This window comes from Nicotiana tabacum, chromosome 22 (genome assembly GCF_000715075.1).
Source record: "Nicotiana tabacum cultivar K326 chromosome 22, ASM71507v2, whole genome shotgun sequence".
Classification (NCBI taxonomy): Eukaryota; Viridiplantae; Streptophyta; class Magnoliopsida; order Solanales; family Solanaceae; genus Nicotiana; species Nicotiana tabacum.
The window spans coordinates 229320838-229348685 of NC_134101.1; the positions used below are offsets into that span (position 1 = coordinate 229320838).

General features: G+C 36.9%; 2 protein-coding genes and 1 pseudogene across 6 annotated transcripts; 1 reads left to right on the forward strand and 2 right to left on the reverse strand.

The window, feature by feature from the left end:
• Positions 1-390: 390 nt before the first annotated feature.
• On the forward strand, positions 391-7266 carry LOC107821157 (5-methyltetrahydropteroyltriglutamate--homocysteine methyltransferase-like). Its single transcript, XM_075245130.1, has 12 exons — positions 391-611; positions 1610-1963; positions 2075-2162; positions 3011-3138; positions 3234-3625; positions 4092-4255; positions 4409-4489; positions 4584-4750; positions 5010-5115; positions 5198-5448; positions 5544-5745; positions 6580-7266. The coding sequence occupies exons 1-12, from the start codon at positions 421-423 to the stop codon at positions 6946-6948; spliced, it is 2493 nt and encodes an 830-aa protein (XP_075101231.1). The 5' UTR covers positions 391-420; the 3' UTR covers positions 6949-7266.
• Positions 7267-9016: 1750 nt separating this feature from the next.
• On the reverse strand, positions 9017-10603 carry LOC107821156 (uncharacterized; annotated as a pseudogene).
• A 4573-nt stretch (positions 10604-15176) lies between these two features.
• Positions 15177-24837, reverse strand: LOC107799754 (uncharacterized). Of its 5 annotated transcripts, none has more exons than XM_075243843.1 (5): positions 23074-24837; positions 22812-22939; positions 20714-20922; positions 19840-20080; positions 15177-15464 (listed from the first exon to the last, which is right to left on the reverse strand). In XM_075243843.1, exons 1-2 carry the CDS (start codon positions 24711-24713, stop codon positions 22894-22896), a joined length of 1686 nt encoding a protein of 561 aa, XP_075099944.1. In that variant the 5' UTR covers positions 24714-24837; the 3' UTR covers positions 15177-15464; positions 19840-20080; positions 20714-20922; positions 22812-22893. The 5 variants fall into 5 exon arrangements, with proteins under 5 accessions (XP_075099944.1, XP_075099941.1, XP_075099945.1 ...); XM_075243844.1 differs by lacking the exon at positions 15177-15464 and adding an exon at positions 18520-18974; XM_075243842.1 differs by lacking the exon at positions 15177-15464 and having other exon boundaries at positions 19394-20080.
• Positions 24838-27848: the final 3011 nt, after the last annotated feature.

Here is a 27848-nt window from a genome sequence, read left to right on the forward strand (position 1 = left end):
GACTTTCAATGAGAGCATTCTATTTTTTTTGTATTTTACATTGGTTATATTCGTTACTCGAAGGATACAGTCAATACAGATTGTATCTTTTGTATACACAGGTTGTATCTTCAGTATACACCCTTATAATTAGGCAAATTATAGTTACGTATGGTAATTAGACTCTAAACTATAATGCACATGTTGTATCTTTTGTATACACCCCTATAATTAGGTACATTATAGTTACATATTGTAGTAGACTCTAAACGATAGAACTTTATGAAAATTACTCAAAAGATTACCAAGAAAAAACATTTGGTGCTATATTGTAAAAACATAAAACAAGAGGGGTCAAAAGAAAAGAAAAAAAGATAAAACAAAAAACAGCAGCAGCAGTAGGTCTAACAAACAGTAGTATATAGAATCTTGAATGTGGACATGTTAACTACCGCTAAGAAATTAAGTTCAGTATATATGAAACAAATTTCACTGGTGGTTTCTACACCTTCTTCTTCTCCCTTCATTTCTTCATCACCTTTTTTATCATTTGGTTCCTCAATTTCTATATTCACTATCCCCTTCACCAATCCACGTGGCACTCAATTCTTGAATTTGAACTTTCAGTTCAGGTTTGTGTTCTGCTCATTTCTTTTATATATTCTTTGTTCCAAGTTTTCATTTTTGGAATGTGGGTGTTTGAGTTTTTGCATATTATCAAATTATCATGTGTTTATTTCGGCACCTTTTATGTGTATTTTGTTCAAAGTTTTCATGTTCGGTTGTGGGTATTTAAGCTTTTAGCTCATTATTAATTTATCATGTGTTTTTTTAGGTTCAAGTTTTTCAGTTTTGCTGATTATCAGTTTATCATCTGTATTTCCCATTTCTTTAACTTGTTTTGTTCAGAGTTTTGATTTTTGGTTGTGGTATTTAAATTTTTTATTTTTCGCGAAGAAGGGGAGCCTTGCGTAACTGGTGTAGCTGCTGCCATGTGACCAGAAGGTCACGGGTTAGTGGAAATAATCTTTTGCAGAAATGAAGGGTAAGACTGCCTGCAATAGACCCTTGCGGTCCGGCCCCTCCCCGGATCCCCGCATATCGGGAGCTTGGTGCACTGGGCTGCCTTTTTACTTATTATCAACTAATTCATGTATTTGTTTGGGCACTTTTTATGTGTATTTTGTTGCAGAGGTAAGTAAATGAATAAAAACTCTACTCCTGTTTAGTGTTTAAATTTTTGGATGAAGCGGTTTATGTAATTTAACATGGTACCAGTGTAAGCACGGGTTTGAATCTGAGCAACACTGTCCGATATATATCTAATACAAAATAATTCAGTGAATCACCTAACACGTGAAGGGGCGTGTTGCAAACTTAAATAAATAATGAGAAGTAACTCTGCTTGCGCAATTTAGAGGTTTAGATGAGATGGTTTGCACAATTTAACTTGTTTTATCATTTGGTGCAGTCTTAAACCATCTGTTTCATGATGTTATGCATTTTTTTCAGTCATAGAATGATTGTTATGCGATCCTTTGCATGAAAATGCAGATAGATGTATAAACTTTAGAGGCTGTTGAAGTGTACAAATGTAATTTACTTTTACTTGTAATGGATAAAAAAACAGAACGATGGCATCTCACGTTGTTGGATTTCCTCGTATGGGGCCCAAAAGAGAGCTTAAGTTTGCGTTGGAATCTTTTTGGGATGGGAAGAGCAGTTCCGAGGATTTGGAAAAGGTGGCAGCTGATCTTAGGTCATCCATTTGGAAGCAGATGGCTGAAGGTGGTATTAAATATATTCCGAGCAACACGTTCTCATATTATGACCAGGTCTTGGACACAACTGCTATGTTAGGTGCAGTTCCGCCAAGATATAGTTGGAACGGTGGTGAGATTGGTTTTGATGTATACTTCCCGATGGCTAGGGGAAACGACTCTGTACCTGCCATGGAGATGACAAAGTGGTTCGACACCAACTAGTAAGTGACGACTTTTCATTCAAGTGTTTTAACAACTTAGTGAACTCTGAGATCTGTTGCATATCATTGTGTAATTGAAGGTTAATATGAGATTCTTGTTCTTGGATGCAGCCACTACATTGTTCCTGAATTGGGGCCAGATGTTAAGTTCTGTTATGCATATCACAAGGCAGTTAATGAATACAAGGAGGCTAAATCGGTAAGTTTATGCCTCATACTAAAAGTTTCGACTTTCTTTCTTGTTGCAAACTATATTGCTCGGAGTTTCCGAAAATGTCACTGGGAGTGTGTCAGATCTTCCAAAAGTAGTGCATTTTTGGAGGATCCGACATGGGTGCGGCAGCATTTTGGAGAGTCAGGCAGCATTTGTTGCAAATATATATTAATATAAATGGTACAAGATGTTATATAAGGGGTTCTCAGCCTCACAAACATCAAATATGTCATTGCAATGAGATCACATTATGGGTGGTCCTTTGTTTTGTTTTTAATTTAACCATGGTGTCCGGGCGAGCTTAAGCGCACCTCGACTAATTCTACGGGATTCCTGCTACCTCCCACCACCAACAAGTGCCAGATAATTCTAGGTAATTTTGTCCACTAAGGCTTGGACAGATAGGACGAAAATGCCTAGTGTTTTTTTGTCTATGCTGGGATTTGAACCTGAAACCTCATGGTTCTTAACCAACTAAACGGGTGTTGTTGCCTGGGAGTAGTAACAAATTTTAAGTTTCAGGATTAACTTACATATTTAGATAGGAAAACCAAAATGACTCTGATGCATAATTCGAGGATATACCGAAAAGGGTCAACTCTGCTTAGAGGTCCGCTGAGCACTTTGTATCATCGGTATCATAGTAGAATTGCACTTAGTAACCCCTATTTTGTTGTCTTTATTGAAAACCATCCTGATGTGGTATTGACTCGTATTTTCCTAGTATAAACTGATAGCCACATGTCAGTTGTTTTAGTTTGTTCCTCCAATTAACTGAATCTTTTGGAATTATTTGGTGTGCTGATATTGGTTTCAACTTTTTGATTTTGCAGCTAGGTGTTGACACCGTCCCTGTTCTTGTCGGTCCAGTTTCCTTCCTCTTGTTATCAAAAGCAGCAAAAGGTGTTGAAAAGTCGTTTCCTCTTCTCTCACTGATTGACAAAATTCTTCCTGTTTACAAGTAAGATAAAACAAATTTCCCTTATTTATTATTTATCCTGTATTTCTATCTTATAATGTTCACCACAACTGCCTTGTATCGTGCTGCTCATTTAGGGAAGTCATTGCTGAACTGAAGGCAGCTGGTGCAAGTTGGATTCAGTTTGATGAGCCTACTCTTGTTAAAGATCTTGATTTTCATCAATTAGGGGCATTTTCTCACGCTTACTCAGAATTAGAGTCATCACTTTCTGGTTTAAACGTCCTCATTGAGACATACTTTGCGGATGTTCCTGCTGAAGCTTTCAAAACAGTGACCGCTTTAAAAGGTGTTACTGCATTGGGGTTTGATCTTGTTCGTGGATCGAAGACTCTTGATTTGATCAAGAGCGGTTTTCCTTCGGAGAAGTATCTTTTCGCCGGAGTAGTTGATGGGAGGAATATATGGGCTAATGATCTGGCTTCTTCTCTCAGTACCTTGCAAGCTCTTGAGAACATAGTCGGAAAAGGTAATGCGTTATAACTGCACTTTTATACATTGAATCGTGAAATCTGAGCCGCATATGTTCTCAGGAAGCCTAGAAATTTATGTTAATTGTGATTTTCTTTTTATTCTCTAGCTTTTCGTTAGGGGATTTAACGGCATAGAATAGGCACCATAAGGTCTGTTTCAAACTTTGAAGTATTGCAGTCAAGAATTTCGGCTGTTTGGTTATTCCATTATCCTTTGTTATCCCCACAATTTCATATACAATGTTAGTCTTCCAAAATTTTCTACACTTTTGGTATGCATGTTGACTTTTAGACGTGTACTAGTAAAGTGAATCCTCGGTTTGCTCTTTGCTTTATCTCGAAATAAGGAAATAAATGAAATCTTTGCAACTATATATAACTATTTCTATAAGTGAAAATGATCTTAGTCCGTGCATTATTGGAAGCATATGAGTGATGTTCTTGGGCATTTCTTTTCCTCAGACAAGCTTGTGGTCTCCACGTCCTGCTCACTTCTCCACACTGCAGTTGATTTAGTGAATGAGACTAAGTTGGATGAAGAAATTAAGTCATGGCTTGCATTTGCTGCACAAAAATTGGTGGAAGTCAATGCATTGGCAAAGGCATTAGCTGGCCAAAGAGACGAGGTATTTTACATATTTATGTTAATTATCTACATGGAAGATTTATCATCATTCTGGATCAGTCAAAGATAAATCTAGAGCATATCGGATTCAAATAGTAATGAATCTTTAAATCCTAATATTGGTTATATTTTACAATGAAGTTTCTGTCTGCAGGCATTCTTCTCTGCTAATGCTGCGGCTCGCACTTCCAGAAAATCCTCTCCTAGAGTGACAAACGAGGCTGTTCAAAAGGCTGTAAGTATATTTAGGTGTTTTATAATTAATATCGATTTTATTATAGTTTAAGCTGTTTGGAATTATCGACTCATAATTCGCATCTCATGTTCAGGCTGCTTCTTTGAAGGGCTCTGATCATCGCCGAGCCACAAATGTCAGTGCAAGGTTGGAAGCTCAACAGAAGAAGCTGAATCTTCCCCTTCTTCCAACCACTACTATTGGTTCTTTCCCTCAGACGTTAGAGCTAAGAAAAGTTCGCCGAGAATACAAGGCTAACAAGTTAGCTATTTACTTGTGCAGTTACTCTTTTTAAATTTGTTATGGTTTATGTCTGCATATTAAATTTTTAGGCTGCTGCAAAAGATAATAGCGGACAAATGTATATGTTTTGTATGTTAAGTATTATATACATAAATATACAAATAATATACATAATCAGTGTATATGTTTTGTAGATTTGGGCTACCGCCCACAATTAATTTCTGCCGATGGGCCAAAAATGAAAAAAGCCCTAAAAAATTTCCTCCGACTATTGTAGGATCTCGGGGGAAGGATATGTCAAGTATATAACAGAGGAAATCAGCAAAGTAGTCAAACTCCAGGAAGATCTAGACATTGATGTTCTTGTGCATGGAGAGCCGGAGGTGAGATATATAAGTCAAGTAATTGTATATATGCTTATGCCGAAGAAGCTGAGACCACTTAAATTTCATCACCGAAATGCAGAGAAACGATATGGTTGAGTATTTTGGGGAGCAATTATCTGGCTTTGCTTTTACAGCCAATGGATGGGTTCAATCTTATGGATCCCGCTGTGTTAAGCCGCCAATTATCTATGGTGATGTTAGTCGCCCAAAACCAATGACTGTCTTTTGGTCTTCACTGGCACAGAGCATGAGTAAGCGCCCGATGAAGGGAATGCTTACCGGTCCTGTTACTATTTTAAACTGGTCTTTTGTTAGAGATGACCAGCCGAGGTTCGAACTTTTAAGCTTGAACACAGTAGCTTATCTTTCTTCCCTCCCCCCCCCCCTGCACTTCTTATTTAACTGATCTGTTGTTGTTTTTTTAGGTTTGAGACTTGCTATCAAATTGCTTTGGCTATTAAGGATGAGGTTGAAGATCTTGAAAAGGCTGGCATTAATGTCATTCAGATTGATGAAGCTGCTTTGAGAGAGGGTTTGCCTCTTAGAAAGTCCGAGGAAGCTTTCTACTTGAACTGGGCTGTACATTCATTCAGGATAACTAACTGTGGTGTTCAAGACACTACACAGGTCCATATTCACTCTAAGTTTTCATTATAAATATAATTATAAGTATGTGCAAAAGTATCTTATGCTAGCTTCTTCTTCAAAAGTTATCTTCCTACATCAAAATATCTATCCTGGATAGTCAATGTATTATCCTACTAAACTAGCTCCCGAAATTCATGCACCCTTTCACTGACAGGTGGAGCTAGCATGTAGGATACGGGTTCGGCCGAACCCAGTAGCTTCGGTCCAAATCTTATATTTGTCTTAAGAAATTCATTGAATATGTACAAATTAACAATTTTGAACCACTAACTTAAACGTACTAGAATCCCGAACTCATAAATCTCAAATTCTTGCTTCGCTTCTCCTCACAGAATAGGAAGAAAAAAGATAAGAATATTAGAAAAGGTTAAGGAACATAATGTTTTCGATGTCCAACGGTATTGCAACAAGGGGATGGAAAGAGTCATAAGAAAATTCATGTGTGAAATTGGTGTTTTCTTTCCAATAGTTGTCAGATAAAGCTAAGAGCTCGGTAGAGCCGGGAGGTGTTTTATTGTTATTAGGGAAGGTTTTTTTCTTTAAGGTAGTAATTTTCTTCTTTACCTTAGAGCTTTGTTGCCGTAGTTAAAAGGTAGCACATGATGTGTGGGTTAGGCGCATGTCACGAGTTCAAACCCTGCTGCGGAAAAAACGTGGTTTTTTTAAGTAGAGAAGGGTAGAAGGGCGGATTATTATCCACCGAGTTTCAGACCATACGCCAGCTAGCCTTGCTGATTTATTAGTAAAAAGAGGTATGTAAAATTTTATCTTCTTTAATAGGATTCTGATCAATATTGCCATTTGTTGTGACAGATTCACACCCACATGTGCTATTCTAACTTCAATGACATCATCCATTCAATTATCGACATGGATGCTGACGTCATCACGATCGAGAACTCCAGGTCAGATGAGAAGCTTCTTTCTATTTTCTGCGAGGGAGTGAAGTATGGTGCTGGCATTGGCCCTGGAGTATACGACATCCATTCGCCAAGGATTCCATCGGCAGAAGAAATTGCTGAAAGAATCAGCAAAATGCTTGCAGTTCTTGATACCAACATCCTCTGGGTTAACCCTGATTGTGGCCTCAAGACGCGCAAGTATACGGAAGTTAATCCTGCTCTCAGCAACATGGTAGCCGCTGCTAAGCTTCTCCGCGCACACTTGGCCAGCACCAAGTGAGATAGTCGATCCAATGATGCGTCCTCTTTGAATTTACAAGAGCAGTTTTACTTTTATATTCAAGAATCAGGGAGAACACTCTTCTCCAGGAAATGATATGTAGGCTTCTGAGTTCTGGCAAATTGATATTTGCTATATCGGCTTCTTTAATCTATGTGCTTTGTATGTTCTTCATAACATATTATCTTTCCTTTACTTCATTCGTTATATTCTTGGATAACCTAATGTAGCATGTAACACATCTTATTTTTCAAGTGATTAGTATCACCTTTTATGGATGATTAGTTATATTATTTTTTGGTGACTTAACGGTAAAAATTCTTTTTAATTGTCTGTATAGAAGTTAAACTCATATATAGGGGAACCTGGAAGCAATTTGTTTTTTGTAGTGAAATGAATTCACTGGGAGATGAAGCTGATGTAGTGTCGTTACTACTTGTTGCGATTGCTAATGCTATTGCTTTCTTCCATTTATTTTGCGGTTCATACATTGTTGATATCACTTTTCTGGCTTTTATTGTTAGATATTTGCTTGTTTCTATTCTTCTTCTCGAGCCAAGAGTCTGAAATTTCTACCCCCACCCCCACCCTCACCCTAAGCACCCCCGCGGTATGCGTACACACAACTTTCCTCATATCTCACTTGCGGAATTTCACTGGGTTATTGTTGTATGAAGCTTCTGGAGCAACTCAAGAATATGAAAAATTTGTGCCATCATCAGAGCTAGTTCAGGAAAATGCCTCTCGACACTCTTCTCCTTAATCTTCCACGCGGTACACAATAGATCCTTAATCTTCCACACGGTATACAATAGAAACTCAAAGGCGGATCCAAAATTTAAATGCAATGGAGCCACCTCAAATATATCCATATTTATCAAAACTTTCATATATAGAATCCGAATCGAGACAGTAGATGCATATGCACCCACTACTCATATCAGATCTGCCTCAAGAAATATCAATTACCAACTTAATAACATGAGAAATTACAGTTAACTTGAGCGGAAATTTTACTACTCTCTCCGCATGAGACATTTAAAAAATGAAGGTACATTCCAAATTCAAAGTTCACTATTCTCAGCATGATATCAAATTCCACAATGGTACCACTGAAGAAGGTGACTTCTCAATAGATTCAGTAACCTTTTCAGCAGATGTGGACTGTTTTGGAGATTTAGTTTCCTTAGTTTCCATGAAAGGTTTGGTTTTGGAGATTTCATCTTCCAAGTCCGAGGGAAACAGTTGCCTGAAATTGGAAAAGATGTAAAAAGAATGTAGAAAACTAAAGGAGGGTATTAGCTATTAGCTATATCCATTTAGCTCAAGCTGTCAAAAGAAAGTAAGAAAGTAAAGAAGGGTATTAGCTATTAGCTTACATTTTGTTAAAGCTATATAAGCGACCTTGCCAGCATTTCTTCTGCTTGTTTCTTGGACTTTGCAGCATCCCCATGAAAGACTTCTCCTTCAATTTCTACACTTAGAAGAATGTGAGACTCGCCAATCCTAATTGTTTTATATTCAGACAGGCAAAGTTCTTCATGTTGCGCTAGTTGTTGCAGGAAACTCTTGTAATTGCTGGTATTACTCTGCAACAAAAAGAATAAAAAGGATGAAACAGTAAGGTCAGTTATTAGCAGTATAGAAGAAATAATGTTAATGACATTATCGACTCCAGGGCCCATGCCAGCACCACATTGCACTCCCTCATGGAACACAGAAAGAAGCTTCTCATCTGACAGGAAGTTGTTATTGATATTCAAAAACTTAGGAAATGATAATACCTGAAGATAACTAAATACCACTGAAAATGATAATCCTAGACGTATAATGTGCACACATAAGGAAACTCGAGTTATTTCTCATATTAAGAGTGCAATAAAATATGATTCTGAACATAAAGCAGAGTGGCAAAAGAATTAAAAATCAGAACAGGTGTACCTCTTAAATAAGCTAGCTTGGAAAGCTTAAGCAATGTTCTAATTGTCGTGCTTTTACCTTCCGTCATTTTGGATGCGATTTCTTTGGCCAAGGTAAAAGGAAATTACATCATATTGATAACAAGTGAAATAAATATTCACTTCTAACTTCCCGAGTGAAATTGTGGTATTGTGTCGAGCAAAGAAAGATCCTTCGCTGAAACGTCTATTAGTAACTCTACAGAACTTGCATCAAACGAGAAGTCCCTTCCACTCATTTCCTTTAAAAAAGTGTTCATTTCACTAATTTTGCCACACTTGAGAAATCCTTGCACAATAACATTGTAAGTGCAGTTGTTTGGCGAACAACCATTGTGCTCCATTTTTCTTAGCATATCTTTAGCTTCATCCAACAACCCTTCTAGACATAGTCCATTTATTATTGTAGTGTATGTGATCACATTAGGAAACAATCCAATCAAAGAAAGCTTCTCAAAAATAGCATGAGCTTTGTCGAGCTGACCATTTTTGCACAATCCGTCAATAATAACAGTGTAAAGTTCAATATCAATATCTTCTCTCTTTTTTTCCAACTCATGAAATAGAGACATAGCTTTTTCAACAAGTCCATTCTGAAAATAACCACGGAGCAAAATGCGATTAGTGCATAAATCGGGTATGAGCCCCATAGAAAGCATATCGGCAAAGAATTTTTGCACAATGTCGGTTCTTCCAACTTCAAATAGACCTCGAAAATAGTATTGTAGGTAACAATGCTAGGTTTTAATCCATTTCGAGAAATTTCATGAAACAAATGCATGGCCTCATCCAATTTCTTTTTCTTACAATATCCATTTATTAACGTACTATAGCTAAAAATGTCAGGCTTAATGCTCTTATCAGTCATGGAATCAAAAAGGCTCCTTGCTCTATCCATTTGACCACGCAAGCAATATCCATCAATTATCACATTGTAGGTGACCACATTAGGCTCCACACCTTTTCCATTCATGTGTCTCATTACCTCCTCAGCATCTTCAACTTTTCCTTCTTTGCATAGTGTTGTTCCTCTGTACTTGTAAATAATGATTCTGGAAATTAGAATGTTAGCTTATAAACGTAAATATAAATAAAAAAACAGAAATTAATTCGAGCCCACTGAATTCACAGTGTTTCCTTAAGGAATTTAATCCCCTCCTAGTACCCAAGGTTATAGATTATTTCCTCCCAGGATAGAACGAATTACACACTGGTGTAGCGGTACTTCAAACCCCAGTGTTTCAACGAACACAAAGTTCGGCAACAAATCACACTTATGGATGCTTTGTTTGTGGTTAAAAACAATGCAGAATAAGGAGGACAACTCAGAAGTCGAATGGAAATTCTGAGAGGAAGGAATGCAAAGTATAGCCAATGTTGAATTCTTACTGAAGAGAATATCAAATTGCAATTCGTTTTTCCAGTGTATACGCAGTGTATACAGAGTGTATATCCAGTATATGCAGAGTGTATATCCAGTGTATACAGAGTGTATATTAAGTGTATACAGAGTGTTTCAAGTGTTTTTTTCGATGTGTTCTTCTTTCTCTCCAACTTATGCTCTATTTATAGCAGTTATTTGAGAGAAATCCGCCCCTTCCATGGTGCAACAAGCACTAGATCATGGAGAAAGCACTTACATGGTGGTATATACACTTGCTTGGTGGGAGGAACACTTGCACCATTGTGGAAGGTGCACTAGGCTGCATTGTTGCTTAGTGTTGCAACACAATACACGGATTGGAAAACATCCGTTACAAACACGGATTATATCACGTTAATATTCACTATTAACAAATAAATTTGGTCCAAAAAATTAATCAATCGATCGATTATTTGACCAAATCCGAATCCAAATCCCATTTCCCATTCACTCTAATTTTAAGACTATTTCATCTTAAACAAAAACTCAACAATCCCCCACATGAATGGGGAATGGCTATATCATGGAAGTATGCATGAAAAACTTGTGTGATTTGCAAACAAGAATTAATTGCATCTGGATAAGTAGGTTTCCCTTTGAACTTTTCGTAGTGAACTTATGTCGGATATACTCGGTCAATCGGTAGATTTGATATCTTTGAACCGTCGAACTTTAGTGTATACCTAGACAACCATAAGTCACACAATCAATCCCTTAACCGTCTTTGGTTCTCATTGTTGTGTTCGTTTCAGCCATGAACACTGCCTGGTTTCATAAGTGCGTAGAGAATTGGCCTTGCAAAATTCTCCTTGAAGCGGCTAACACTTCACACATACATAGGTGATTCCTAAACGTGTCATCCCATAGATACACTATTTGATATACCCTGTATCAAATTTAGAAATCATTAAAAAGCCTTAATGCTTTATCCTTGGTACTGAACATTGTCTCATCACGAGAATGGACTAAAACAAATTTTGTTGACAATGTTGAACCGTCATTAATGACTTTGTTTGATCTCCTTGAACCTAGATCTTGGGATCTCCAGTCTTCTAGGTAGAGTTACCGCCACAATGACTTGTTCTTGGCCATAGTCCCATTCCCCTCGATGATTTCTCAACTACCTCTCTAGTTAGGCCTTTTGTAAGTGGATCTGACACATTATCACTTGACTTTACATAGTCAATCGTGATAATTCCTCTAGAGAGAAGTTGCCTAACGGTTTTATGTCTTCGTCGTATATGACGAGATTTACCGTTATACATAACGCTCCCAGCCCTTCCAATTGCCGCTTGGCTATCACAGTGTATGCATATTGGTGCCAATGGTTTGGGCCAAAATGGAATATCTTCCAAGAAATTCCGGAGCCATTCAGCTTCTTCACCGGCTTTATCTAAGGCTATGAACTCAGCCTCCATTGTAGAGCGGGCAATACATGTTTGTTTGGACGACTTCCAAGATACCGCTCCTCCACCAATAGTGAATACATATCCACTTGTGGACTTCGAATCAGTTGAACCGGTGATCCAATTTGCATCACAATATCCTTCAATCACCGCAGGATATTTACTGTAGTGCAAATCAAAGTTTTGGGTATGTTCTAAGTATCCCAAAACTCGTTTCATTGCCATCCAGTGAGATTGGCCTGGATTGCTCGTGTATCGACTTAGTTTACTTATAGCACAAGCTATATCTGGTCGTGTACAATTCATGATGTACATTAAGCATCCCAACACACGAGCATAATCCAATTGTGATATGCTTTGGCCTTTGTTCTTTGCTAGTGCAAGATTCACGTCAATTGGAGTCTTTGCAACTTTAAAGCCCAAGTGCTTGAATTTTTCAAGTACTGTCTTAATATAATGAGATTGTGACAATGCCAGGCCTTGAGGAGTCTTTTGGATCTTAATCCCCAGAATTAAATCTGCAATTCCCAAGTCCTTCATATCAAACTTGCTAGTTAGCATACGCTTAGTAGCATTTATGTTGGCAATGTTATTACTCATTATCAGCATATCATCCACATATAGGCAAACAATGACTATGTGATTTAGAACATTTTTAATGTACACACATTTATCACATTCATTTATCTTAAAACCATTTGACAACATTGTTTGGTCAAATTTCGCATGACATTGTTTGGGTGCTTGTTTTAGTCCGTAAAGGGACTTAACAAGTCTACATACCTTATTTTCTTTACCTGGAACCACAAACCCTTCAGGTTGTTCCATGTAAATTTCTTCCTCCAACTCTCCATTTAAGAAGGCCGTTTTAACATTCATTTGATGAATTTCAAGACCATACACTGCAGCTAATGCTACTAACATTCGTATGGACGTAATCCTTGTAACTGGGGAGTATGTATCAAAGTAGTCAAGACCTTCTCGTTGTCTATACCCTTTGACAACAAGTCTTGCCTTGAATTTATCAATAGTGCCATCATCTTTCATTTTTCTCTTAAAAATCCATTTAGAACCCAAAGGTTTATTTCCAGGAGGAAGATCAACCAATTCCCATGTATGGTTGTTCAATATGGATTCTATTTCACTATTGACTGCCTCTTTCCAGAACAATGATTCCGAAGAAGACATAGCTTCTTTAAATGTTCGAGGCTCATTTTCCAATAAGAAAGTCACAAAATCTGGTCCAAACGAAGTAGACGTTCTTTGACGTTTACTACGTCTTGGATCCCCCTGATTAAATGTACTTTCTTTTGTTTCTTCCCGAGGTCGTTTAGATACTTCACCAATCGACTCGCATTCCTTTTTATACGGATATATATTTTCAAAGAACTCAGCATTATCTGATTCTATAACCGTATTATTATGAATGTCGGGATTTTCTGATTTATGAACCAGAAATCGATATGCTTTACTATTAGTTGCATATCCTATGAAAACACAATCAACTGTTTTCGGTCCTATTTTTACCCTTTTGGGTTTAGGAACTTGCACCTTTGCCAAACACCCTCACACTTTAAAATAATTCAAGTTGGGCTTCCTTCTTTTCCATTTTTCATATGGAATGAATTGTGTTTTACTATGGGGTACTCGATTTAGTATTCGGCTGGCCGTAAGAATGGCTTCCCCCCACAAGTTCTGTGGCAAACCAGAACTTATCAACAATGCGTTCATCATCTCCTTTAATGAACGATTCTTTCTTTCCGCAATCTTGTTCCATTACCCTAAGCAAATCGAATGTTTTTTGAGTATGGCCCATTTTGCTAAGCCCATTCATGACAATTGAATACATGACTTCATCAGGCTCACAAATATTCTCTCGCACCAACTTTTTGAACAAGTTAACTGCATCTTTGATTTTATTTTCAGCAAAGAGTCCCCTTAGTATGGTGCTAAAGGTGACAACATCAAATGGAATGCCACTCTTCAAGTAAATGGCTAACACTGAAAATCCGCAGTCAGAACGATGCATTAGGCAATAATTGTTGATCGCGATACTCAAGATGAAACCATCAATTGGGATATTAGATTTCAGCATTTGTCGAAAAAGGGAAAGAACAGAAGAGTAATGCTTCATATTTACCATAGTCTTTAATAATTTGGAGAAGCTAAAAACAGAAGGAAGAGACTGAGTTCTGACCATTTGACGAAAGAGAGTCAAAGAAGAATAATTTCTGATAGTAAATGCCGAAGCAGAACGGGAAATAGCATTGGAAGAGTAACGCAGAAGAGGAATTCTCGTCATCTTCAATTCAATTCGGCTGAGAATGGAGCTCTGTAAATACAATTAAAGTTCTACTTAAGAAAATGTCTTTCTACGCTGCAAATAAAAATCAAATCCCTCCATTCTCCCCCTTTATCCTATCCCTTTATATATCCTACCATACATAATATTTATTTTGTTCTTGTCATTTTTAATTCCCTCTTCTATACACACTTATAATTTTACTAATTTCTACTACTTCCATTCACTTTTACTTGGCATGTATATTAAAAATAAATTTTTATTTTTACTTGTCACTTTACGCATATAGAAAGAGAAATTTTTTTCCTGTTATATCGATGTATTTATTACTCATTTTAAATCATTTTCTCAAATCTAATAAAATATGCATCAATTAATATGGGTATTATAGTAAATTATGCATTTTATTTATTATTTTTAAGGGCGTGAAAAGTCAAAACGTGCCAAGTAAAAGTGAACGGGAGAAGTAAATCCGTGTTTAACATATAACGCTCCAGCTAAGGAAAAAAATGAAAAAACAAAAAATAAAAAAGTAAAGAGATAGATTTAGAATATACAATATGACTGACAAGTGACAACGAACAATATTAAATTTTATGCAATTTATGTTTTATGAAGATATTAAAGACATCACTCCTTTTTAGCTAATTCATATCATGTTTATCACAATTATGTTTAAATTATGTATATGAACAAAGTGAGCAAGAAAGTCTTCGTGGATATATGAGAATAATTTACAAATTAAATTATAAAAACTTATTTCTTGTTGTGGCTTTTATTTTAAGAATGAGAACAAGCTTTTAGTATTCGAACAATATATCAACAATATATGTTAGACTTGCAGTCTATCTACACGCGCTATCATTCATAATCTTGCAATTAATCGATTATAACTCTTTTTTCTCCTATTCGTCCTCATTCTTCTTTTGTATTTTTTCCTTTCTTTCTCACCTATGATATCAAGATTTAATTGATCTTGATTAATACATTTGTCACGACTGCACCCAATGTTGCCGTTAGGCAAGCCAACAACTTAACAACACACCTATCAATAGTCCATAACACATTTTATAATAAGTGATGAAATAAATAAGCACAATTCCTCTATTTTTATATAGAAGTTCTGATATAATATTAAATGGTCAAACGTGGTTAAAATATAAATTTGAATATCATCACATCAATACAGCCAAAAACGAGAATTTAAATCCCCAAAACTAGTGTTACAAGTACAGGAGTATCTACTAAAATACATAATACTATTATAACAAATATCTAGAATAAAAAACTAGACAGAGTAGAGTAAATGGATAGGATGGGGACTCCATATGTTGCGGATCATAAAATAGAGAGCAGCTCACCACAAGATCTCCTCAACAACTGCGCCTACGCAGCCAGATGACCACCAAATATACATGTCCCGGTACCTGCACAATTAGTACATGAGTGTAGTATGAGTACGTAAATGAACATGTAAGTAAGTATCTTGTCTTACCTTAAAGAAGTAGTGACGAGGTGTCAACATCAATACTTACTAGTGGTCCAATAATTAAAGTATAATAAAAGTAGACATGTATGAGGCATAGCAGGTAAAAATAATAAAACAGATATATGTGCAATCCTAAGAAGAAGAGTAAATACGAAGTCCTCAATTACCAGTTACTACCTCGAATAGAATACATAATAGTCACCCCAGATAAAATATCACATCTCAAGTCAGGAAGATTCATAGGTACAATGTCCCCGTATCAAATGTTACGCACGATTCTGCTGAAGCAAACAACCCTAATCCCATAAGAGTGATGGCACGATATCCTGTCATGGAGTACGACCCGATCCATAATAATAATGTACATTGCCGAGGTCGTACGACCCGATCCATAATGCATCTCATAATATTGTCGAGGCGAACGACCCGATCGCATAATGATACTGCTGAGGCGTTCAACCCGAATCCCATAGGAATAGTGAAATTTTGACCGGTCATTGGCCTCACTCACGAATATAAGTGTGAGTTATGAAATTTAAGAAACATTCAAACAAATACGTACAACGTAGGGGAAATTCGTAAAAGGAGGTATAATTTTCGCAACTAATCAGAAAGCGCGTCAAGTATCTAAAATAGCAAATTCGATATTCTATGCAAGTCTACTCTCAAGCTAAAATATAACTAAAAGCATTTAATTAGGCAAGAATAACTCAAGTAATACAATTAAAACATGGTGTGAGTCTAAGTCTACCCGGACATGATCAAGAATCTAGCATAGGCACGGACACTCGTCACCTCATACGTGCGTAGCTTTCATAACACTTAGCATGTAACAAATATAGCACTTACGGGGTAAAATTCCCTCTTATACGGTTAGGCAAGAGACTTATCTAGCTTCGAAATTCGATAACTGGCTCCAGTGCCTCTCTAACACCTCCAACCAATGCCAAATTATCCGAAACTAGTCAAAGAACGTGCAAACCAATCAAAAATATACTCAATGGCTCGTAATTTAACAATTAGAAATAATTTCCAACTCCACACGAAAAGTCAACAAGGTCAACCTCCGGAATCCAAAAATTTTCGAAGATAATAATTACCTATAGCACCACAAACTCAAATATATGATTTATTCCCAGTTTCATGTCTAATTTTGTGGTCAAACTCAAAAATACCATTTTTTAGGTTTTCTTCCAAAAATTCCATAATTTCACTAATTTCTATATTTAAATCCATATATAATTCATATATTTAACTCACAACAAGTAGGAATAACTTACCTTATGATATATGGCAAAAATGGTCTTCAAGAATCACCCTACGGGTGCTCCAATAACTTATTAGTGAAGAAATGAACTCAATATTCTGATATTGGATGTTTAATACACCTGTCAGGCTACCTTCTTCGTGATCGCAGTTAACAAATATTCCAGCATCATTTCTTCATCGCGATCATGACCAAGAAACCCCGTGTTCACGATGTACAATTTGTGTTTTCATTTTCATATATGGCCATAACATTTTATACAAAATTTCAAATGATAAACGGTTTGATTTTCTGAAAAACTAGATTCAAAGGGATATAACTCTTATTTTTAGATCATTCCCAAGTTCCTTATAAAATGCAAGACATAAGCTCCCGAAGTCAGACTATTGACACCAAAAATTCCTTCTACACAATCGCGATCATGCCTTCCGCGATCGCGATTCACAAGGCCTGCAATGCATTTTGCACTTCATTATCGCGGCCCGGACTTTCGCAATCGCAATTCACACCTCTGACATCAGTTATCAGCAGTTAAAATGGCCCAAAAGTGGTCCGAAATCACCTAAAAACTCACCCGAGGTCCGAAGAACCCCATCCAATCATTCTAACAAGTTTATATATTATGTAAACTTATCCAAAGACCCGGAACACGAATTACAACATCGAAATCAATAATTAAAGATCAACCTGGATTTCTTAAACTCTCCTAAATTTCAAACCTTTATTCTTAGCTGAACGCGTTTGAATCCCACTTAAACATTCCGAATTACGACCAAACTTCACAAACAAGTTCCAACCAACTAAACGAACCAATCTACTGGAGAAGAGGATGAATGTCCATGCTAGAAGTCATACTTTCTTCACCTAATCCTGAAGAAAACAGCAACTACAACTAAACAGAATAAAGACAATACCTAAAGGGCAAAAGAAAATCCCCTGTTAAGTTCGTAATAATACATCTTAACTTCCAGAAAATAAATTATACAAATACTTTAAACAGATGGTAGCTTTATACATCCTAGATTCAATTCAGTTTCAGCCTTTGTGTTTAAGAAGACGATAAATGTAACAAAACATGCCTTTACTAAAAGGGCAGCCCGGTGCATTAAACTCCCGCTATGCGCGGGGTCCGAGGAAGAGCCCGGACCACAAGGGTCTATTGTACACAGCCTTACCTGCATTTCTGCAAGAGGCTGTGCTCGAACCCAGCCTTTGTGTTTAAGAAGATGATAATGTAACAAAACATGCCTTTACTGTCACACATAATTGGCTACGGTTCTCATTGGGGTATTTCAAGCTCAGAGCAAACCACTTATCTTCACCAATAGGAAGCACAATAGTACCTGTAGGGAAGACCTCATCTGGAATGGATTTGTACGCTCCAACCCTGTTGCAAAGGAGGTAACTTTTGGTTTCTACAGACTTTGTCGCACTATAATTTGCATTCGAGATGGTAGATGAATCAGATGGTTTCATTTCAATTAATGATACAGTTTCGCGAGGAAAATAGCACAGTGATTCTACTAAAGAAGGTGATTTCTCATTTCATCCCATCACCCCCTCCCCCCCCCCCCCACCCCCACAAAATAAAATAAAATAAAATTGAGGAACAACAAAGTTGTTCAGCCCTTATTTCTCAAATCTGTCTTTTTAAGCACTAATTTTTTACAGATGAGAAATACAGATTTCTAACTCAAAATTAGAACTTGAAACCAGGAAGGAAGTATCTTCAGGAAATATCTCATTTGACATCTAAAGTATGAGTCTTTAATTTATCTTTAGTTGTTGTCCAAGCAACGGCAGAAGCTATTTTCTTATTCAAGCATTGTACAAGCATGCAACATAAACTTTCAGTGTCTAATCTGTAGCACCTTCTTTTTTTTTTTGAGAAGGTAACATTAATCTATAGCTCTTTCTCTCTAAGTTGCTCGGACTCGGGTGCGGGCATCCGATATGGGCACGGATTCAAGTGTCAGAATCGGCAAAATCTAAATTTTAAGATTCGGGAGTGCGGATCCGGGTGTGAGGATTCGGCTAAAAACATTCAAAATTATAAAAAATAGAGCTATAAAGAGAAAAAGAAAGTCATTCAAAGCCTTCCACCAACTCTCCATCTATATTGCTGCTACTGCCTACCAGAAGTCCGAACTCAGAACACGACCCCTTGAATTCTTGGTTTTTCTGAAACACAAAGCAGCAAATATGAGACAAAAGTACTACAATATTGAAGGTATGCCATTTCCCATGTCTTAAATCTGTTTTATTTTTAATTTTGCGAAATCAAAATCTCAATTTCCCCCCAAATTTGTCGATGGCCTCAGGTCAAAGTATCCGAAGTTAGTTGACCGAATCCGGGACATATCCCGCTCCCGTCCCGTGTCGAGACGGGTGCGGCACCAAAAACGAAGAGTCCGCGCAACTTAGCTTTCTCCTAAACAATAAGATATCATCAGCGAGCATAACTATATAGTTCCAATAATCCTAGACAAAAAAGAAGCAAGATACACAAGGAGTTAAATGTGATTGAGTCAATAATTTGTTCTTAGTTGCTCATGGACTTCATATTTTAAACACTTGATATTCATACGGAGTAGCACGCATTAAGGAAGTATCATTGTTTTCTTGAAACTATACAAGAAGGGAACATAAGTGCATAACATACTATAGAGGGAGAGATTGAATTCTCCACACCCTTAATTTAAAACAAACTTCAGGTGCCAACCAATCAACCAATCAAGAATTCTTCAATCACAAACTAATTGAAGACGCTAATTTGAATTCTCTGTATCCATTCCACTCTCCTAATAAATTTAGAGGATTCGTCACATGCTGAGAATCCTTATTTTTTATCCGGACCTGGGACCTACTATGCTTTTCATATAGACAGAGTTAAACAAACTTCAAGAGTGAAAAAGAATTAAAAGAAAGAAGAGAAAAAATGATTTTTCTATAACAAAATTAGAACAACAAGCTGCACAGCAAACCACTTACTTCACCAATAGAAAGCACAACAGTACCCATGGAGAAGACCGGTATGGATTTGTACCTTTCGGTTTCTGCAATCTTCCTCGCACTAGAATTTGCATTCGAGACTGTAGGGGTACAAGATGGTGTCAGTGCAGCTGATGGTATAGTTTCTCTAGGCAAATGGCACAATGATTTCACTGAAGAAGACTTTCTCATTTAAAGTGAGCTCTTGCACGTCCCGCAAAATTGGAGATGCATTAACTTTTTAGCACCTATGGACCCTGGAGAGGTATGTTCAGATTGAGCCATCTCCTCTTCATCTGCTAAGGCATGAATAGTCAGTTGCATCAGAACCAGTAATAATAAGCCAATCACATTAGTCGGAATGAGTACATAATGAAAACAATACGATAGACCTTTGCATGTTTCTTGACCACCAGAAATGGACCGTGCATCTGTGCATGCTTCAGTTTGAAAAGCAGAGTAGAAGTAACTGATCACCAAAATTAGACTTTGGTTCAAAGTGAAATAAGACAACTTTTAGACATAGGGAGTATCACCTTATATGCATTTTAATTTAGATTGATAAATTTATGGGCATATGATAATACTGCATTCCCTAAATCCATTTGCTATTTCAGAGTAATACTCCCTCGGTTTCATTTTGTTAGTTATAGTTTGACTTGGCATAAAGTTTAATATAAAAATCTGAAAAACTGCCCCTCCAATTCCTATTAGCTGTCTTTTAAGGTTTTTGGACATCCGTTAAAAAAGACATCTAATTTCCTTAATTAAAAAGAGCATTTATCTTAAGAGTAATAAATACTTTTTTTTTTTTGAAAATTCAAATATCTTGGAACAAAATCAGTTTGCCGAAAATTTCAAAAAATCTGAACTGGAGCTAGTAGAAACAAACAAGACAGGTTGACTACTTAGATAAGAAAGGATTTTACCTTTTGAAAGGCAAATGTTACCAGCATTTTCTGCTTCCTGTGGAGTCATGTCTGCTCCACGACTTTTGAACAATTCACCAGCCACTGCCACTGTTGCCTCGAAATTAAGATCATGATGCTCTTCCATTTTCTTGGAACACAGGTCCACCAAGTTTTTTTCCTTTTTGTGTACATCTTCAGCTTCATCTTGTACTGATAGTGTGAATCTTCTGTAATAAAGCAGCCCAATTTAGACGTTCAAGGAGAAGCAGAACTACATGATATCTAAGTTGCTCGGACTCGGGGTGCGGGTATCCGACACGGGGACGGATCCGAGTATCGGATTTGGTAGAATCTAAATTTTAAGATTCGGGTGCGGATCCGGATATGGATACCGGTGCGGGGATTCGGCTAATAAAAAATAGAGCTATAAAAATATTGTAAATTTTGAGAGATATTCTGTGAAAAACTTACATGAATATTGTAGAATTTAATCTTCCATTCTCGAAGATAGACATTATTCTTTCATTGTCCTAAATCTGTTTTATTTTTTATTTTGAGAAATCAAAATCTCAATTTTTCTCCCAAATTTGTCGATGGACTCCGGTTAAAGTGTCTGAAGTCAGTTGACCGAATCCGGGACGTATCCCATCCCTGTCCCCGTCCCCATCTCGTATCGGGACGGGGACGGCACCAAAATCGAAGAGTCTGCGCAACTTAGCATGCTATAGAAGATAAGTTGCAGAGGGTACTTCATGCACTACATGGGAGATAACCTTTTACTTCTTTTGCGATAAAAACTTTGCAAAGTATCTTCTTCAGAAAAAAATCGCTAAGTACAACCTTTTGGTTAAAGTAGCAACTGGAAATCTATTTCCTTCAACTAGTTTACTTGGAAGACAAAAAAAAAATGGTGCAACTAGAGATAGATAGTAGTGAAAGCTTTCCAGGCACAAAAGAAGACACTACAACAGAATGATAAAGAAAATTCCATAAATACAAAGCAGCAATGGTGTCCACAAAATATTTAAGTGCTTGTTGCTTGCTGATTCTTGCGATACTGAAGGACTCGTAGATGAATAAGCAGCAAAAGACACACTAAATAAGGCAATGACATTGACACCAAATCTCAAAAGTCAAAAGAATTTAATGTAGCAAAAACCATCTTAAGCTCTTTACCTTGTTTGATCACAAAAGTATTTAGATGATCCTGCAGATCTTAAAACATAAGGAAAAAGCTACAAAAAGATAAAATAAAATGAAGGATTCCTAGATGAATAAGCATCAAACACAATGGTAATGATACCAAATTATCAAAAAAGAAATTGAAGTACAGTAACAATCAATGTAACATAAAACCATCTTAAGATTTTCACCTTGATTGATCTCATAAGTATTTAGATGATCCGTCAGACTTAGGGAGCTTCCTCAATTTTTGGTATCAGGACTAAAAATCAATCTTACAACCTTATTTCGGAGTACCACTAGGGGCGTCTAATAAGGACCAAGCAATTTTATCACTACATTGGGATAAATTTTCACAAAAAAACTTCATAAAAGTACAACCTTTTGGTTTAAGTAGCAGCTGGAAATCTCATATTTCTCGATGTACTTCAGCTAGTTTACATGGAAGATACAAATCGTAGTAAAAGCTTTCCGGACACAAAACAGAGGACGCTAAAGAGAGTATTAAAAGAAGGTGCAGCAAAATGATGAAGCAGAGATAGTCTCCACCAAATATTCAAGTGATTGTTGATTGGTGATGTGTGGAATACAGAAAACAAAAAATTTAAAATTTAAAATGAAGGATTCTTAGATGAATAAGCAGAAATCTCAATCGTAATGAGGCTAAAATCTCAAATTTTTTGAAGTGTACTATTTATCAAATGTAACAGAAAAACCATCTTAAGTTTTTCACCTTTCTCAATTTTTGTTAGTCCGCTATCTTTATAGTTTTAAAGCTGCTATGGATATTTCAAACAAGACTTTTACCACTGAAAATGCTTTTCTTGGACTTATAATGTGTACACGTGAGGAAACTTGAAGCGCTTATGCAAAAAATATAATTTCCAAGATAAAGTGGAGTGGCATAACAATCAAATTATTAGAACTGACGTACCTCCTCAATAAGCTTGCTCGGAAAGCTCAAGAAATGTTCTAGTTGCCATTGTTTCAACTTCCGCAATTCGACTAGATATGATTTATTTCCAGGGGTAAAAGGAAATTGCATCATAGTGGTAACTGTAGCTGAATAAATCAAGTGAAATAAATATTAGTTCTTATTTCCCAAGTGAAATTGTGGTATCATATTAAGCAAAGAAGGATCCTTCGCTATAGCATCTATTAGTAACTCTACTGTACTTGCATCAAATGAGAAGCACCTTCCAGTCATTTCCTTCGAAAAAGTTATCATTTCACTAGTTTTGCCAAACTTGAGAAATCCTTGAACAATAATATTGTAAGTGACATTGTTTGGCGAACAACCATTCTCCTCCATTTTTCTTAACATATCTTTAGCTTCATCTAACAACCCTTCTAGACAAAATCCAGTAATTATTATTGTGTATGTAAACACATTGGGAAACAATCCAATTAAAGAAAGCTTCTCAAAAAAAGCAAGAGCTTTGACGAAATTTCCATTTTTGCACAATCCACCTATTAGAACATTATAAAGTTCAATATCAATATCTTCTCTCTTTTGTTCCAACTCATGAAATAGAGACATAGCTTTTTCAACAAGTCCATTCTGAAAATAACCACGGAGCAAAATGCGATTAGTGCATAAATCAGGTTTGAGCCCTATAGATAGCATCTCCGCAAAGAATTTTTGCGCAAAGTCAACTCTTCCAACTTCAAATAGACCTTGCAAGATAGTATTGTAGGTAACAATGCTAGGTTTCAATCCATTTCGAGAAATATCATGAAACAAATGCATGGCCTCATCCAATTTCTTTACCTTACAATATCCATTTATTAATATGTTATAGCTAAAAATGTCAGGCTTAATGCTCTTATCAACCATGGAAACAAAAAGGCTCATTGCTCTATCCATTTGACCGCGCAAGCAATATCCATCGATTATCACATTGTAGGTGACCACATCATGCTCCACACCTTTTCGAGTCATGTGTCTCATTACCTTCTCGGCATCTTCAACTTTCCCCTCTTTGCATAGTCCATCCGTCACTATGTTGAAGGTACAGACGTTTGGATAAATATTAAGATTTACCATTTCGAAGAACAAAGTCCTAACCTTCTCCCACTGACCAAATTTACAAAGACCATCAATCAATGAATTATATATGATAACATCTTGAGGAATGCCTTTTTTTTTCATCTCTTCGAAAAGGCTAATTGCAGCATCCAACATTCTATCCTTGCAAAGAGCATCTATAACAACGCTATAGATTCTTGTGTCTGGCTTGATGCTTCCTTGTTCCATTACTCTTAGCAAATTGAAAGTTTTTTTGGTATGGCCCCTTTTGCTAAGCCCATTCATGACTGTCAAATACATGACTTCATCAGGCTCACAGATATTCTCTCTCACCAACTTTTTGAACAAGTTAACAGCATCTTTGATTTTATTTTCAGCAAAGAGTCCCCTTAGTAAGGTGTTAAATGTGATAACATCAAATGGAATGCCATTCTTCAAGTAAATGGCTAATACTGAAAATCCGCAGTCAGAACAATGCATTAGGCAATAATTGTTAATCGCTATATTCAAGATGGAATCACTAATTGGGATATTAGATTTCAGCATTTGTCGAAAAAGGGAAAGAACAGAAGAGTAATGCTTCATATTTACCATAGTCTTTAATAATTTGGAGAAGCTAAAAACAGAAGGAAGAGGCTGCGTACTGACCATTCGGTGGAATAGACTCATAGCATCATCTAAGCACTTGACGTTCTCAATATTGCTACGATATGAAGAATAATCTCTGATGGTAAATGCCGAACCAGAACGAGGAATAGCAATGGAAATACCATTGGAAGAGTAACGCAGCAGAGGAATTCTCGTCATCTTCAATTTGGTGCTCTGCTCTATCTCGGTGTGCCCTAATTTTGCGTAACAACTACTTCAATTTGAATTTCCTCCTTTAAAGTACGAGATAGATTCATACTACTTATGTCTTATGAAGATAATAAAACATCACTTTTTTAGCTAATTTATACTATGTATGTTTGATAATCATTATAACATTTTAAATTATTTATATAATTAAAGCGGGCAAGAAAGACTTTTGTGGATATATGAGAATAATTTACAAATTAAACTACAAGAACTTATTTCTTGTTGTGGCTTTTTGCTATAAAAATGAGAAGAAACTTTTGGTATTTGAACATGTCGACAATGTATGTTAGCCTTGCAGTCTATTTACACACGCTATCATTCGTACTCTTACAATTAATCGATTATAACTCTTTTTTCTCCTATTCATCCTCATTCTTCTTTTGTATTTTTTCCTTTCACTCTCACCCATGATATTAAGATTTAATTGATCTCAATTAATATATTATTTTTTGTTAAAATTAAATGTTATTCCATTATTTAAGAAAAGATAAATCAAATCGATATAAGTAAATTTATCTCGTGTTTGTTTCATTATGGTAATTACTGCATGCCTAGTTTAAACTGATTCTTTTCATATATTTGTTCTTCATTGAAAACTAAATTCTAATTACTCTAATACTGGCAAAACAAGACCAGCAGAATTTCTCTCTCTATTTTCCCGAGCTCTCAGGCACACTCCCCGAGGAGCCTGAGAAAAAAGAATCTTGAGAATCCATAAACACCATTAGCACGGATATTCAATTCTGACCGACCCTCTGAAAACAGCTCCGACAAACAACACCGCACGCGCCGCCACGCGCGGATCTTTCCGGCGAGGCAAAATCCACGCGCCGGCGCGTGAGCTCAATCCCGGCCAATTTTCAAAATTTTCGATTTGGACAGAACACTCGCTGGGAAATTCCGAGTACATCCATACATTTAGTTCTGAATTCCGACAACTTTTATTTTTTCCGGTGGCGGGGAACCCTTCTCTGTTCAGAAATTTTGGGTTCTGTTTTTCTTTGCCAAGCTCTATAGCTCATTGTGATAACTTCTAAACAACTCCTAAAATTCCAGAACCTGTGCAGCTGATTTGTACAATATGGGAGACAACAGGATATATTTTAACGCAGGATTCAAATCTTTTGATATCACCAGATGGAACTCCAACAAAGACACTTGGTTTGAATGGGTGGAGAGAAGCCGCAACATGATGAGAAGATCATCCATGGGTAGAAAGGGAATGGAATGGATATGTTTTACACTTAAAGAAGCGTCGACAGATCAAAATAATCTAGTGAAGAGATGGAAGTACAAGGAGCAATTGACAGAACATTTCTGCACTAGGAAATTTAACACCCATGGAAGATATATGAGTATTTTGTCACTGAAGGGAGAAGGGAGGTCAGTGATTATAATCCCAGAGTTAACTTTGAATTCTGGTTGGAAAGACATAACAGCTAAGATAGAGAGATTCATATATCAAACCATCAAGTTGAATCCCATAGTACCACCTAGAAACACTGTGGACAATTTCCCTTATGCCCAAGCAGTTAAGGAGAGTAAATGGCAATCCAATACGCTTCGAGAGGCAAGGGTCAGCACGAGCAATGGCGGTATCTCTATTCTGGACCCTATTGGAGGAGAGGACACATGCCTACTAAAAAGATGCATTATCGGGTCTTTTGGGGAAGATATCAATGAGAGACCCACTTTAGCAGACATAAGGCGATGGGCTAGTGCGTCATGGAACAAAGCATACGGAGTAAATATTTATGAAATGACAGGAAACATGTTTCTTTTTGAATTTCCAAACAGATTCATGGCAGAGCAGGTTGTGCAAGGAGAATGGAGATGGAAAAAATTCAAGCTTCATCTGGATTGGTGGAATCATACTGCCGGTTGCATTCCAAACTCACAAATTGAGGAAACATGCTGGATTAGAGCCATGGGGATTCCTGTACATCTATGGTCACAAAAGATCTTCAAAGAAATAGGAGATCTCTGTGGGGGTTGGCTAGCCACAGAAGAAGAAACTGATCTCAAAAACCATCTCAAGTGGGCAAGAATCAAAATTGCTGGTGATGGCAGGAAGACTCCCAATGAGGTGGGGATTGTAAGAGACGGTACCAAATTTTTCATCCCAATCTGGGCTGAAAGAAAGACACGGTATGAGCTAAACAATGGTAAAGGAAAGGCAAGTGGTCAATTTACACAAGGTTCAACTTCGATGAATCAAAACAGTAGAGAGTCAAAAGTCAAGCTGAAATCCTATGACCCCGATATGGCTGCACAAGTCATTTTTAATGACCTCTCGTGTAAGTTCACTGATACTGGGCTGAAGCCCTATATCGAGGAAATGGGAGGACCTTCTCACGCGGGGGCAAAAGAGTCATCTCCAGGGGAGCAAAACCTTAATGTGAATCGTGAAAGTATGCAAAAGGAAACAATTTCCAGTTGTAGTCAGCCAGAAGGTGGAGTAGATTTAGCAAGATTGAAACAGAAGGAAGGGGAGCAAAGCACAAACTTAAAGATGGGGAATGATCACGTGGGATGTACTTTGGAACATCTAAAGCAATGTAGCCCTATTCAAGAGTGGGAAATTGAGGAGGTGAACCCTTTAGCAGTTCAGCAGTACAATCCATTATTGGATAAAGACATGGATGCAACAATATGGGTCCATCAAAATATGATCAAATTGGGGAAAATGTTTGGAGTAGATTTCCAAGGACATGAAGAAGAAGCACTGGAATTGTTAATGCAAATTGACAGCTGCAGACAGGTTAGAAGGGTGGAGACAGAGTTGGAGGTGAAGAAACAAAGATTCAAAGGATCATTGGAATTAAAAGGTTTGACTTCTTTCGATGTCAAATTCAAGAGCGACGGGAAAAGGAGTAGGGGAAGAGATCTATCAATTATTTCTATATGAGGATCAAAGTAATTTCCTGGAATGTAAGGGGTCTAAATGATAAGAAGAAAAGGGAGATAATAAAAAGTCAAGTGCAAAATTGGAAGGCAGACATTATTTGCATGCAAGAAACAAAAGTCGAGGGGGATATCGAGGAAATAGTCAAGCAAACATGGGGTGGTAGATGGGTTAGGTAT